Raw genomic sequence first — 14,774 nt, 5'->3', positions numbered from 1 at the left:
CACATTGTGTGCTGTAATCAAAGATAAAGGTGATTGAATGAAATCTTAGAGTGCGTGACTTTTTGTTTTGGTCAGGCAGGGTATAAGAGCAATATCACACTCGGGTAGTTATATATAGTATAATGTTTTATATTATATATTATATTTATATTGGTATATTTGTGTAGATATACTGAATACCCGCATGACTCCTTGAATTCCATTATGACCAGTACACTCCAGTAAGGGAGCATACAGAGTATTGGGTTGCACATCACAATCCAGTCCCACTCTAGTGTAGACATTATAGTTCTTCATAAGGAGTGTTGGAAATAAGCAGATTAAAAAAAAAATTATTTTAAGAAACAGTATAAGCTGAGGTCAGAGTGCAGGGTCAGCCCGGACACAGCGCCCCTGGAGCAGATAGGGTTAAGAGCCTTGTTCAAGGGCTTAACAATGGCAACTTGCCATGCTGGGGCTCAAACCCCCACCTTCCTTATCAGTAAACCCACAGCCTTAACCAACAGAGCCGCCACTGCCCCAACATTTTGTGTAGTCTGTCCTTGGGTGGGCAAATATATGAATAATGTAATAACACTATAGTGTAAATGCACAAATTTATTGCTTTGCACTTTCATTGCACTGTTTTTTTTTTTTATTATTATTATTTATGTTTGCCATTAACTGTCTAGCCTTAAAAAGCATTGAAGCAGGAACTTTAATTGGTTACTTGTTTAAGGCTCTTAAATGTAATGCAAATCGCTGCATCCTTTCTGCACAAAAAATAAAACCAAGTGTCTTGAAACATACAGTATTTAGCTTGAAGTATGGGAAAGGATACCCTTTTAGTGAAAAAAAGTAGCAGGGTCGGTTACGGATGTGACTTCTTGTAAACTCGGTAAACGAAATTCCTCCAAGCAAGCCGAAGTTTAGTATCAGTGATTTAATTTGCATAACTTTTACCGCAATCTTTTCAGCTAAAAACAAACAAATCTTCAGAATTCATATATTCATCTACATCTCAAAAATATCTAGCATATATTAGAGAGTTCAGGTTTTCTACAAACTCTTTTGGTTTTAAAGATGGCTGTTTAAAGCCTTGCCTTTGTACCGTGACAGAGAGTTAAATGGATTTTAAGATAAATTCGATTCCTGCTTTGGGGTCTGTGTGCTTGGAGTTTGATTGTTCTCCCCATGCTTAGTGGGTTTCCTTCAGGTACTCTGGTTTTCTCTTACAGTCCAAAGACATGCAGATTAGGCGAACTGGCATTCCCGAATTGCCCATAGAGTGTGTGTGTTTGTGTGTGTGTGCATGTGTGTGAATGTTGACCAGCGATCCTACAACCATTGTAAAAAATGGAAATGAATACATTGGCCTCCACAGTTCCTGGTTGGACTACAGAGGTTTCTAGATAGATGATATGGATCGTCACATGATGTGAAATGTTTGAATTGGTCCTCTACAACTAGATAAAGAACACATTTGAGGTAGAATCTATTTCCCTTACTATGAAGTTATTAAATCGTCATTTATTACTGATATGTATTTGTGGTCCTTTCCTCCTTTCTGGACATTACTGTTTAATTTACAAGTTTAAGTTTAAGTACAACTTAAGTCAATATACTGTAAACTTACAGTATTACTGTACTCTAGTCTAGTGTATACAGAATAAGGTAGTATAGATGATTGAGTGAGTGAGTATGGTTTTGTTTATACCTACGTTTTCTTCCGATAGCAAGGTTGACATTTGCATGGAAATACCCAGTAGTAGTGCAGTTATAGCCCTTATGCCCTTATTTCATCATGACATGTGAGGCTACTTAGTTCAGCACTGAAAAGACATCTTTTTTGCCTTCTAGGACCGAGCTCCTGACCCTAAAGAGCGTCTGACTGCCACTACAACACTGACAGTGGACGTGCTAGATGGAGACGACCTGGGCCCGATGTTCCTTCCCTGCAGCCTGGTTGAAAACACCCGTGACTGCCAGCCACTTACGTACAGAGCCACCGTCCTGGAGCTCGCAGACCCAGTGAGCGTCTTTTATTTCTCTTCACAGCAAGCTTTGTAGCCCTTTACATACAAAAGATCATTTAGCTGGAATGTGAAATCCTGGCTTATGAATGTAATTACAGGCACATTCATTGTTTTCTGAATATGAAAAGACTTTTCTTCTGTACACATTGCTGTCTCTTTTTTCACGCATTTCAGAAAGGTGCCTTAGTGACAAAGCAATCATTTGTAACAGCATATTCCTTAATGTTATAAATATAATAATGCATTTGAATTTCTAAGATTTGCAAAAAACTCTTAGTAAAAACAATGACAATTACATCAGGAAATAAGTGTGAAGAATCTTAACACTCAGAGCTTGTCTAAGTAACACTTAGTGTCAATATTCACTTTTGTGAAGTTTGTCAGGAAATATATATTCTTTTGTTTTTCAAGTTTAAAAAAAAATGTTGCTGCAGATAATTAATAAATATAAGCACTGATTATGTATTACATTCAAATACTGAACACTGAAATCCTAATTCATATTAAATAACTAACATGAAATTGCCAGTAATTCCATAAAACAGAAATCGCAGTGCTTGCAGAACAACGCAAGTGCTTTACAGACGATTTGTGTCGATTTTTATCTACAGTTTTCTTACCGACATTCTATGGCCAAAAATATTTTCAACCCTCACCCCTATCAAACTCGTATGGTGATATTTCTGCAACGATCACCGCAAAATTAAATGCACATAGCAGAGCAAGCTCTATAAAGATATGGTCTTCAAAAGGTTGAAGTGGAAGAACTCAGAACCTTGATCTCAATCCTACTGAACACAAACTGCCACTAAGGCTTCCTTGCCTTATGCCAGTATCTGATCTCACTAAGGCTACGGTCACATTACCACAGTGCGCTCATATTAGATTTGATTATTTTCAGGGCTGTCGCATAAATCTGATTTCCAAATCAGATTTTTTCGAACTCAGTCTCTTTCGTACTGTATGTGGTCCTTTACAGTCATGTGCCTTGAATCAGATAATTAAGATGGGAATTTATGCAACTTTTTTGGCTTTGCGTATGCATAGAGAAAACACTTGAAGTCAGTCATCACCAGCAGCGTGTGGATTTCATACTGTAGCAGCGCTAGGAACATCTCCTAAAACAGCTAAAGCGAGGCTTTCTTTCTCAACAAATATAGCCAACTAACTACTAGCCACTCTCCAGAGCACCAAGAACATGCAAACTCCATGCAAACAGAGACAGGGATCGACCACGTGCTGCCCGAGCAAAATTACAGTACAAGCAGATTGTTGTTATAATCGCATCCATTGTTTGAAAGGAATGAGGAACTCAGCACGTTAAACTCATGACGTGTTTTCGCCCACATAGCGCGAACAAAAGACATTTCGATGTGCGCATGTGTGTCATTTCAGACGCGTGTCCCTGTTAGAGTCATGTTAGATAAACGTCACTTGTAATTATAAATGAGAACTGTGATGACATCATCAAAATCACGACATCATGACATGACATGAAATGAGAATTGTACTGATGTTGCTTGTAATGTGAACGTGGACTAATGCGTTTGTGGTTAAATGAGCACAAATCCCCGGATCCTGTTCCAAAATCTATAAGACAAACTCAATACTGTAATGCACATGATTATAATTATAAGTGTTCTACTGCTTCAAGAGAGCGATTTTACCTGTGATGTTTAATGTCATTAAATATCTCAAACGCATAAATTAGGCAATTAAGTTTCCAATCTAGCGCTATAGGAGTCGGCGCTGGACAATAAGCAGGTTTTCAATCATTTAAAAGTTCATTTAAGTGTAAATGGACTTTCTGGATAGCTTTTAAACTGTACTGTAGCTAGGCCCATTTATTTCTTAGAATTGTTCCTACATCAGGAGCTACATATAGCCCGAAGGTTTTTTCAGCATTATGGCTTGAGATGTGTTTCTTTTTCTTTTATATAGCCTTTCAGGTTTAGCCTTGTTACAGACTTTATCCCAAAGCAGATTAGATGTGACCTGCTGACAAGAGCATAGTGGAACACGGGCTGATAAGAGATGTCATTCATACACAACACAGAAGAAGGTGCAAGATGACAAACCTTGGTGAGCTGTCTAATACGTTTTGACGTCGCCTTTAGAAAAGGGATTTCAGTGGTATTGATTGGCGGGAACAGATATTATCTTGCTTCTTTGTTTCAAAGCTTTGCATAGCAACCATTATCCACAAGCTGATTCGGGCCGTCGTGTGCCACCCGTTCTGAATAATAGCACCGTGTCAAATATAAAAAGAAGTTGTTTTAAATGTTGATCTTTTAGCCTTTAATTCTCTGCCCCGACACAACAGCTTCCTGTGCAGGCTTGTTTATTTCCACTTATCTTTCTATTATTTATATAGCTTTTAAATTATTAAAGCTTTTGAGAAAAGGGTAAAAAAAAAAAAAAAAAAGTTATCCGTTTTATCTTTACTGGAAGTGCCACGGTGACCGGATGACATTTAGATTTCCCTCTGGCAGTTTTCTAACTTTAGCGAAGCACTTAAAGCATTTGATATTTTATAGCCGAGGAATAAGAGCATTAGGTGTTTCTTTTTTATTTCAAGATTTAAACAGATTGTTCTCAGCCAAACATCAGGGGAACAAAATAAATGTAGTAAATCGTGTTTACGTGAACAACTAGGCATGGACAAGGACAGATTTTACAAGTGCGAATAGAGGATGGTGCGTGTTTAGGAATTCTAACGGCTGGCTAGCTGTTAAGGGAGAAAGCGTTGTTCTGCTGTCCTCACATCTGTCACTCAGGTCACCTGCCCTATAAACCCTGGACCATTACAGGCCTCATCAGTTTTCTTCCTTTACAAACCTCAGATAAACAATCTTCTTCTCTTTCCACTGGCCTTTTCGACTTTCCTTTGTTCTACTTTAATTTAAACATACTTTCCTTTATTTCTTTAATTCCTTCCTTTTCTATATCAATTAATTTATCCCTTTCGTTCTTTTTTTATTAGTAACATTCTTTATTTCTTTACTTATTCATTCCTCCCTTCATTTACCACTTCTTTATTTTTCCTTTTCTTTTCTTTCTCTACTCATTTATTTTTCCTCCTTCTTTTCTTCCTTCCCTCTTGATTCTTTGAGTTACTTTACTTTCTTTCCTTTCTCCTTATTATTACTAGTTATTTAAACTTTTCCCTCCTTCCTCCTCCCTTGTTATTACTTTACATTATTACTTTTTCTTAACTTCCCCTACTTTTATTCTTTCTTTTAGTTCCTTTTTTTTACCTTAACCTTCCTCCCTTTTCTGTTTTTTCCTTTTTCCATTCTTCCTTATTTCATTTTTATTTACTTTACTTTATTTACTCCATTCCTTTCTTTCTCAATCTCTTTATGCATCCCTTCCCTGCTGTTTTAGTCCTTTTCCTTTTTTTAATTTTTTGTCTTTTTTTGGTCCTTACTTAATGACATTTTGATTTTACTTTGTTTCTTTATGTCTCTTCATCCCTTACTTTCTTTCTTCTTTCCTTCCTTTATTACATGAGCTCCTGTTCTTTGTTTCATTGCTTCTGTTCTTTACTAGTTCTAGTACTAATTCTTTTCTCTTTCTTTCTCAAACTACTTTTCCATCTATCCATCTTTTATTTTTAACTTACTTTCCTTTATTTTCTTCAATTCCTTTCTTTTTAAACTTCTATTTGTTTTTATCCCCTTCTTTTCTTTTCCTTCCCGGTTTCTTCTTTCCCCCCTCTGTAGGTCAGGTCCAGCCTCATTTAAATGGAGCATGCAGCATTTCCTTTTTTTCCAGTAGATAAAATAGCACATAAAAGAATGTTGCTGATGACGGAGATTTTTTTTAAGTATCAGAATATCCAGAATACTTTTAAGTCCCATCTTTCATTAAGGGTGTATTTCTGCCCTCATTATCTTTCTGCCACAAGAAGCTTTTTTTTTTCTCTTTTATTTTTAACAGCGATTATATTTAATACTGGCAAATAGCAAAAACAGGAGGACATCAGCAATACCCAGCCTCCCTCTACTGCTGAGGACATAAGGGGAAGTAAGGATGCTTTCATTCTGACTGGCAGGTGTTTTATCCTCCCTGTGGTATACACCCTTGCATGCTGCTGCTGCTACAATAACAAGAAAGGTCAGATTGAGCAAGGCTGGAGTTTTCCTTCAGTAGACAGGGACAGGGCCACACCATAGTCAAATCTATCAGGGAAGCTGGCCATGCTTTCAGAGCAGATATGTTAGCTAAAAGTGAAGAAGTCAATCGCAGTCTCAGTGATTCCTCGTCATTCAAACTGATCTGTAGAGGTGAGGTAAAGTTATTTCCAGAACCACGTTAACCTTTGAAAACCACAGAAGCTCCAATCAGAGCAGTGTATTCACTCTGTGTCTGCACTCGGATCAATAAAGAGATCCAAGGATTAACTTTTGAGTTTACTCATTATCTAAAGCCTTCACTCCTTTAGGTGTGTATTGTAATGCTGTGGAACACCTTATATCTGCCTGTCAAATTACTGGCCTGCATCAAGCAATGAAAAACAGCTAAGAAGATTTAAATTACTGGAATTATCTTAAGAAGACTTGAAAATCAAGAATAGGATGAGAACGCACAACCTAAACTTCTGTCCAGCCGTAAGAAAACCACTTGTTTGTTAGCAAGCATAATAAAAAGAAGGCGTGAATTCACTAAGGACCATAAAGATTGGTGTTTTTAACCATCAAAAAAGGTCACATGACCTGATAAGTCTAGATTGACCCTATTCCAGAGTGATGGGCACGTCAGAATAAGAAGGGCAGCGCAGGAAGCAATGCACCCATCATGCAAAGTGGTCACTGTACAAGCCCTTGGAGACAGTGCTATAATCCAGTGGCTACAGTTGCTCCGGTTAGTTTAGGCTCAGCAACGTTAATAACGTTATTAATTAACCATTTATTTCAGGCAGCAAAATAGCCTTGCAGTTCTCAGGTTTAATTCCTGTCTTAGAGTCTCTGTGCATGGAGTTTGCATGTTCTCCCTGTGCTGGGTGGGTTCCCTCCGGTTTTCTCCCCCAATCCAAAGACATGCAGATTAGACAAACTGGCGTTCCCAAATTAGCATGTGATTGTGTGTGTGTGCCCTGCGATGGATTCCATCTTGTGTCCTAAGTCTCCTGGGATAGGCTCCAGGCCCCAGCAATCCTGTATGAAGCAGTATAGCTTGAACAATATAAAACATCTGTCATACACACTATGTATACAACAGTATACAACAGACAATATTTAGCATGTCATGAATATACTAAGTCATTTCTGTGAAGAGTAGCCTGGAGATGGGCAAGCTCTGGGTCAGGCATTGAATCTGGCACAGCAGGCTAGATGAAGATCTCTTCAAACTTATAGTCAGAACGTAGAGTATTATCGTCTAGGTTAGTTTCTAAAGCTCGGTCTTTTGGGAGCCTCTGGGGTGTTTATGTGCTTGCACTTTCACTGTGCTCATCTTTACAGAAGAAACTAGTGAATAGCGTGCACTGTAAACACCAAAGCTCATGTGTAGTCCCTGCTGCATTTCCACATAAGCCCTCAAGATGCAAAGGGATTCTAATGAATATTGATATACAGTATACACTCACTCACTCACTCATCTCCTATACCACTTTATCCTGTATTCAGGGTCGCAGGTAGGCTTAGGGCACGAGGCAGGGTACACTCTGGACAGGGCGCCAATCCATCGCAGGGCCAGATATATACAGTATTACTTAAAATGAAAAGGTGTTCGCTCAAAGATACAAGTACTAATATGAACAGTCGGTACACTACCGAAAGTTTCACAGGTCATCTTGTTTAATGTTGGGTGTAACGCATTACAAAGTAAAAGTACTTGGATGTAACAAGTAATCTAACACATTAGGTCCACCATTTAACTACTCAGTTATTTATTTATTTTTTCAAAATGTAATCTGTTATTCAGACAATTAATGTAATATGTGAGCCAGACAGCAGTCATTCCCAATACATAAGTGTGTGTAAAAGTCATCCTACAACCCCCGCCCCAGATAACCCGCCCCCCTCTATTATTCCTGCTGTTATATCTATCTCACCTATGCAGTTTGACTATATGAGGACTGACGCGCGGAAAGATGGAAACCTGATCACAGCGCCAAAACTCGCGGTGAATCATGATGAATCGTACTTACGGCCACCGCGCGAAACCGCGTAGGTGAGATAGCGGTATTAGTAGTTAACAGATTATGGGCCAAACTTCGCTAAGTGATGATGGTAAAATAATTATAAAGGTCCTGACTAAAACAACATGCTTGAGGAATTACAAAGGAATTTTCATTTTCTGCAATGGAAAAGTACTCGAACTAGTTACTAGTTAGTAACGCTGTAATGTAACTGACTATGTTTTAAAAACAGTAATTTCGTAATGTCATAAGTTACTTTAAAAAGTAACGTCCCCCAACACTGATCTTGCTGTGACTCGAGGTGTATCAGTCTCATTAGGGAAAAAGATGGGTTTTTGAGGTCATGAAGAGCCAGAGCTGTGGTTATTACAGAGCTTCTCATCCTCTCAAGAATCTAACATTCATTAATTAGCAGTGTGGACTCAAGCAATCCCTCATGCAGACAAACCAATCTTGAGTTGTTGTTTGCATTTTTTTTTTTCTTTCAATAAGTCAGGGGTAGAACTGGGAAATGGTCAACTGTCATCTTCTGAAGTTACATTTACAGCTTGGAATTATTGCCAAGCTTCATAGCCAGGAGTGGTTACCGTCAGGGGAACAAGTGTGCAAAGATTATTATAAGTACGTTTTAACTAAGGATTTATGGGTTGTTGGGAAATAGATTAGGGTATCAACCCTCTCCTCTTCCCCTCTTGAGGCAGCGATGTTTTGTCTAATGAATTTTCTCCTTGTCTTCGTCTCTCAGCTCAAACCAAATCAACAAACGTTGCTCAGTGCTCTTGAAAACCCCGTTACTTAGTTAGACTTCATATAGACGTAACGTTCTACCCAAAGATCTAGACAAACTGATCATAAAGTAGTGTTTAAACAAAAACAAATTGCATAAGTAGATGGGAAAGAAGAGTTTTGATCCGTGTTTGAGCCAACCTTCATTTCTTCATTCTTGAATGTTTTTGAATGTAGTCTTGAGGACTTTTTTTTTTTCAGTCCAAGCCCTATACCTGACCAGTTCTTAGTTTGTTAAATCATACAGTGAATGATACACATGATGAATCATTCAGGCATTAAAAGCCATCCAACTGAAGGCATGAACCAGTGAGAAACAGAATACAGATGACGACCGGTGATTAGTATACTGCTGAAGCTAAATAGTTGGAACAGACAAAAGGGGAAATGAGGTTGCTGCCAATTTAACAGTAGTCTTTTCAAACAACTTTTGCAGACTGTTGCAGTAAAACATCATCATCTAATTTAAAATGATGAAAGGAGGAGGTGGCTTAATACTTTTTGCACAGTACTGTATTTCATGATGCTTTCTCCTCGCCGTGTGCCGGGTTAACACCTTCCGTAGGAAATGAGCGACTGAAAGTGTATAATAGCCAAACTACAGAGCTCAAGATTTACAGTACACCAGGCTTTGTAAATTGCAGGGGTTGGGAATTACAAAGATACATCTTACCCAAGCAGAACAGGCATCAGCTGCCTACTGACGCTTATTAGGGCTGGACAAGCAGCAGAAGAGGACGCAAAGCTTTCAGAGCTGTGATACACTTATGTTCCTTATTTTGAATGAAAGAAAACCTAAAGGCCTAATAATGAAAATTTCTTGCTTGTGAGTCATAGAAACACACAGCATTGGAGAAATTAGAAAGATAATGATTTAGTCTACTCACTCACTCATCGTCTGTACCGCTTAATCCTGTATTCAGGGTCGCAGGGGGCCTGGAGCTTATTCCAGGAGACTTGGGGCACGAAGGTGCCAATTTATCGCAGGGCGCACACACACTAAGGACAATTTGGGAACGCCAGTTAGCCTATTCTGCATGTCTTTGGACTGTGGGAGGAAACTAGAGCAACCGGAGAAAACCCACGAAGCACAGGGAGAACATGCAAACTCCATGCACACAGAGACGGGAATTGAGTCTGGCCGAGAATCGAGTCTGGCCGGGAATCAAGCCTGAACGGTGCAAGACAACAGTCCTAACCACTAAGCCACCATGCCGCCTTCATTTAATCTAATCGTACCATTTTCTTTTGTTTTGCAGTGTCCTCCAGTTAACTGCATTTTTCCAACTGAATTTGATTTCCTTAGACTCTAGACAGAGCATAAATCATAACGTATCCACAACCTTCCAACCCGCGGCCTTATAAACGCATTCAATTTACATTTAAGCCTATTAATTAGTTATGCGTCAGCGTCTATTGCTAACGCACATCTTATACAGTATGTGGCCATATGTTGCAGCTGTAAAAGTCTCGAGGACTGCTTAGCACTCTGGATTAACTCTCGCCCTGCTCGTCCCTGAATTACAGGCCGCCTATATTTTTCACTCACATTATCCCTTGGTTGCCCCCCCCACCACCCTACCCGCTTTCCCGTTTTTAATGTTGTCATTATAGGTTTTGCAAGGGCAAGCTGAATTATAGATGAACTGTTTATTTACTGGCTGCCAAGATTATGCTCAGACCTTGTGATTCTGCACATCCATGCAGAAGCGGAGAGAGAACGAAGGAAAGAGGGAGCGAGACAGATTTACTTCTCCCCCGGGCTTTCGAAATCTCAGGAAGAGAAGCAAGGAAGATCGGCTTTTAAAGCTCATAATTGATAGAGAGGCATTGTGCAGTGTTTTTACGGTCAGAATTTCTGCATTGCAAATGACAGCAGTGTGAAAGTCACCGCTCATGAAGTCGCCCTTTGTTTTCTTGAGAAATGTCCTTAAACTGCATTTTTATGGCTTGTGCTGTCTGTTTGGTAGTTGTTGTTTTTGTTTTGTTTTTTCCTTAAAAGTACAGCCGTCTCGTGTGTGTCATGGATAAGTGACAGCATGGCTTTATAATGACCTGGTCTCAGCTGTTACAATCAACCTGAAGAGCAACCAGAGAAGAAAGACATTAGTCATTGGTGACTTCTTGTTCCATCTGTCTTTATGTTGTCAGGATGAAAAAGCAAGCGGAGTGTCGAAAGGCATGCCAAGAAGCTCTTTCAAAGGCTCAGCGCTCAAAACAAATGTATTTATTTGTCTGTTTTTGACAGAGCAAGGCGAACCCGGTGAATGTGACACCTCCTATCCAGGCCGTGGATCAGGACAGGAACATCCAGCCGCCCTCGGATCGCCCCGGCATCCTGTACTCCATCCTCTTAGGTAGGTGATGGTACCCGTATCAGTTAGAGACAGGGACTAGGACCGACTACAATATCCTTTTTTTGTTTTTTTGCATAAACAGAAGACACAAAAGCATGGCTGTTAATCCTACAGTGAAAGATTGCGATACCAAAACAAATGCGAAGCTGAATGCGTTTTGAATCATTGGCACCCATGAGTTTTTTTTTCCTTCAGTAGCAAACCCATTGATGAAAGCCTGGCATCTTATTGATCCTCTACTCTCCATCTTTCTCCATAGGCAATCCTGCATTCTATGCCGAGTACTTCTCACTAAACAGCAGCACAGCTGAGCTCAGGCTCCTGCAGCCTATCAGGCGTGAGCAGCACCAGAGATTCGACTTGATAATCAAGGTAATATGAATAACCTTGAAAAAATGAAAAGTGCTGTCCGAGTGCTGTCATAATTTGACACCGGATACATGCAGTCGACCGTAAGTTAATAAGAACGAGAGAAAGGAGAGGAAAGGGAAAAAAAAAAGGACACTGGAGTCTGCGTGAGAGGAGAATGTAAGACGGTGTAGCATGGTGACGTTTTTCATGAAGAAGAAAAAAAAGAAAATACATGCCATTGGGCTTTCACATGGAGAGCTGGTGTAGTGTATCTAATGTGGCAAAGAAACAGGAAACAGTTCGCTCTAACTGGGAGCTCTGCCTGCAGCTCCTCGCAGGATCAAAGCGAAGAAGTGAAGAGTGTGGAAAAGCATGCCAAGCCACCTCTCCTAAAAACTTAATACAAAAAAACACCGGAGATTTTTTTATTTCTTTGTTTCCGAGAAAAGAATAAAGAAAAAAGGTCTTGCCCAATGCTCTTAATCTGCTATAATGTCAAATGAATGGATGGAAGTATAGATGGATGGATGGATGCATGGGTGGGTGGATGCTTGCTTATATACTCTACAGAGGTCCAGCTTGGGCTACAGAGATCATGCAATGCCCCTATTTACATAATCATCACAATACAAGTCTTGCCACATTAAACAGCTGTCTTTGTATGGCCACCAATTGGTTCCTTTTTTATTCTTGCACATGGAAACCAAGTCTCGGAGACCAGAACTAGCCAGTATCCTTTTTACACCATATGTAAAGTGCAACTTGCTCAGGTCTACGTATATTCCATATATATCTCCAGCCTATTGGATATATGCTCACTAAGGTTGTTTGACAACACATTAGCCATGCCTGAAAAAACCAGAGCCTCACTTTTAACCCACTGCTGGCCATCCCTGATGCTCATCAGCTTAATGTCATTATAAAGGAAAGCGATAAAACCCTTGAAGGCATTCTTATTAAGTGTTCCAGCAAGAGTAAGATATTTGTCAACCATAAAACCACTCAGTAGAAACCCTAACATTTGATGTGTGCTGCGTTATACTGTAGTTGTAACAATGTTGTGATGATGTTCACTGTCAGAATGACGTTGGTTTTGAAAGTTAGAACGACTTTAACAAAATGTAATTGCAAACAGTTGTGCGGGCGTTGGTGGCTCAGTGGTAGGTGGGTAACCCCAACCACTGGATGCTGTGCCATCTAAAGCAAGATAAAATAGTAGGGTCTGGTCAGGAAGGGCATCTATTATGAAACCTGTGGCAAAGTTGTTGTGCAGATTGAATAGTCCTGTGTGGCGACTCCTTGATTGGAGCACATCCACGGTTTCTTAAGCAGATCTGTGCGCGTTTTAAGTTTCAAAGAACAACTTTTAGATGTTTTCCAATGTAATATTAAATTGCTTTTGTAATAGCTTGTTGTTATGTATGCGCATTTAATAGCATCAAAAGCACATTCCCTACTGATCCAGAGGTTAGTACACAGTGCTCTCACCAAACCGAGCAGAGTTTGAGCCCGGCTCAGGTCATCGGTTTGGTATTAAAATTTTTTTTAAAGTCATGTTTTTAACATTTATTAGGGGCATTCAGTCGGTGTTATGCCACCATCATGATGTCAACACTGTTCCGTTAGAAAGTTATTCTAACTTTTAAAAACAATCTAATACTAGCGTTCTTCCCAACGTCCGTAACGTTGCCAAATTAACATCATTATCATATTAACCACATGTTCCTGCCTGCTGGAGCTTGCAAAGTGGAAATAGTGGATTATTCTAATAGCACTTTGCAAGTCATGTTTATTTTAGCCTATACAGTATGTACTGGACAACTGACATCTTGCAGCACTCAGCCTGCCCATATTAATCTAAACTATATACTGCAGATAGAACGTTTGTTGAATCCTGACCCCAACACTGTTGTGTGATTTTTGAAGATCTCACTTTAGTTTTAGTCCTTTTACTCTTCTCTGAAGACTTTAGACTCGATGTAGGAGCATGCCTCTAGGGATTCGTGCTCATTCAACCACAGGAGGATTGTAATGATATCGGATGAGGAGGCCTGGGATGCAGTCGGCGTTCCAGTTCTTCCCCAAGGTGTTCAGTGGGTTTGAGATCAGGGTTGTGTTCAGGAGTTCTTCCAGTCAAATCTTGGCAAACCATGTTGTCATGGAGCTGTCTTGTCATGCTGGAACCGATTTTAGTTACAGGAAAGGAAAATTAGAATGATACAGAAGAAAGTCCTGCTTCAAACGTTGTGTTCAACAGATTGATGAAGATGCAAATATGAGTATGATGTTCAGATGGCCACATAATTTTATATAGTTATATAGTGTGGATATTAGCTGGCATACTGGCTTAGTGGTTAGCACTGTCGGCTTGCATCTCCGGGGTCCGGGTGTGATTCCCGTCTCTGTTTGCATGGAGTTTGAATCTTCTCTACGTGCTTGGTGGGTTTCCTCTGGGTACTCTGGTTTTCTCCCATAGTTCAAAGACATGTACTGTAGGTTAGTCTAATTGGTGATCCCCAAATTGCCCATAGTGTGTGAATGAGTGTGTGTACTGTATGTGTGTGCCCTGTGATGGATTGGCACCCCATTTAGAGTGTACCCCTCCTCGTACCCTAAATATAGTATATTATGTATACAGGATGAAGCAGTATAGATGATGAGTGAGTGAGTAAGTGAGTGTAGATACAGTATTATGGTAGTTACTCTAGTAACAAAATACCAAAAGTCCACAAAATTAGATCTCAGATGTAGCTATAAATGTTACATAGGGTAGAGTTTGTCTGAAACAGAGATGTGTCTAATAATAATAATAATAATAATAATAATAATAATAACAATAATACATTTTATTTATAAAGCACTTTACATTGGACAATGATGTCATGTAGAAAGTCTGTTAAAACAATATTATAGCGAACAATATTGTTGAATTACACTGTAATATATGACAAATCAGATCTGAAACCAGTCCAGTGTTTCAAGCCCGAGTCAGCTCTAATACCAGAACTGTAAAAATCTTCTAGTGGCTGCAGTATACTTAATATTCTGCACTGTCTGGAACCACATGATAAGTTGTTTTTTTTCCCCCCCTTTTCAAATAGGAGTTAAGGCATATATTTC

General features: G+C 39.4%; 1 protein-coding gene across 1 annotated transcript in view; it reads left to right on the top strand.

The window, feature by feature from the left end:
- The window catches only part of pcdh15b (protocadherin-related 15b), a 244,070-nt gene that overhangs the window by 78,146 nt on the left and 151,150 nt on the right, over window positions 1–14,774 (top strand). Inside the window, exons 9-11 of the mRNA XM_053511130.1 lie at window positions 1,840–2,010; window positions 11,195–11,303; window positions 11,563–11,675. Coding sequence (XP_053367105.1) covers window positions 1,840–2,010; window positions 11,195–11,303; window positions 11,563–11,675 — 393 coding nt within the window. The remainder of the gene's footprint in view (window positions 1–1,839; window positions 2,011–11,194; window positions 11,304–11,562; window positions 11,676–14,774) is intronic.

The sequence above is a fragment of the Clarias gariepinus genome, chromosome 14 (assembly GCF_024256425.1).
Source record: "Clarias gariepinus isolate MV-2021 ecotype Netherlands chromosome 14, CGAR_prim_01v2, whole genome shotgun sequence".
Lineage (NCBI taxonomy): Eukaryota > Metazoa > Chordata > Actinopteri > Siluriformes > Clariidae > Clarias > Clarias gariepinus.
This window is presented reverse-complemented; position numbering and strand designations above follow the sequence as displayed.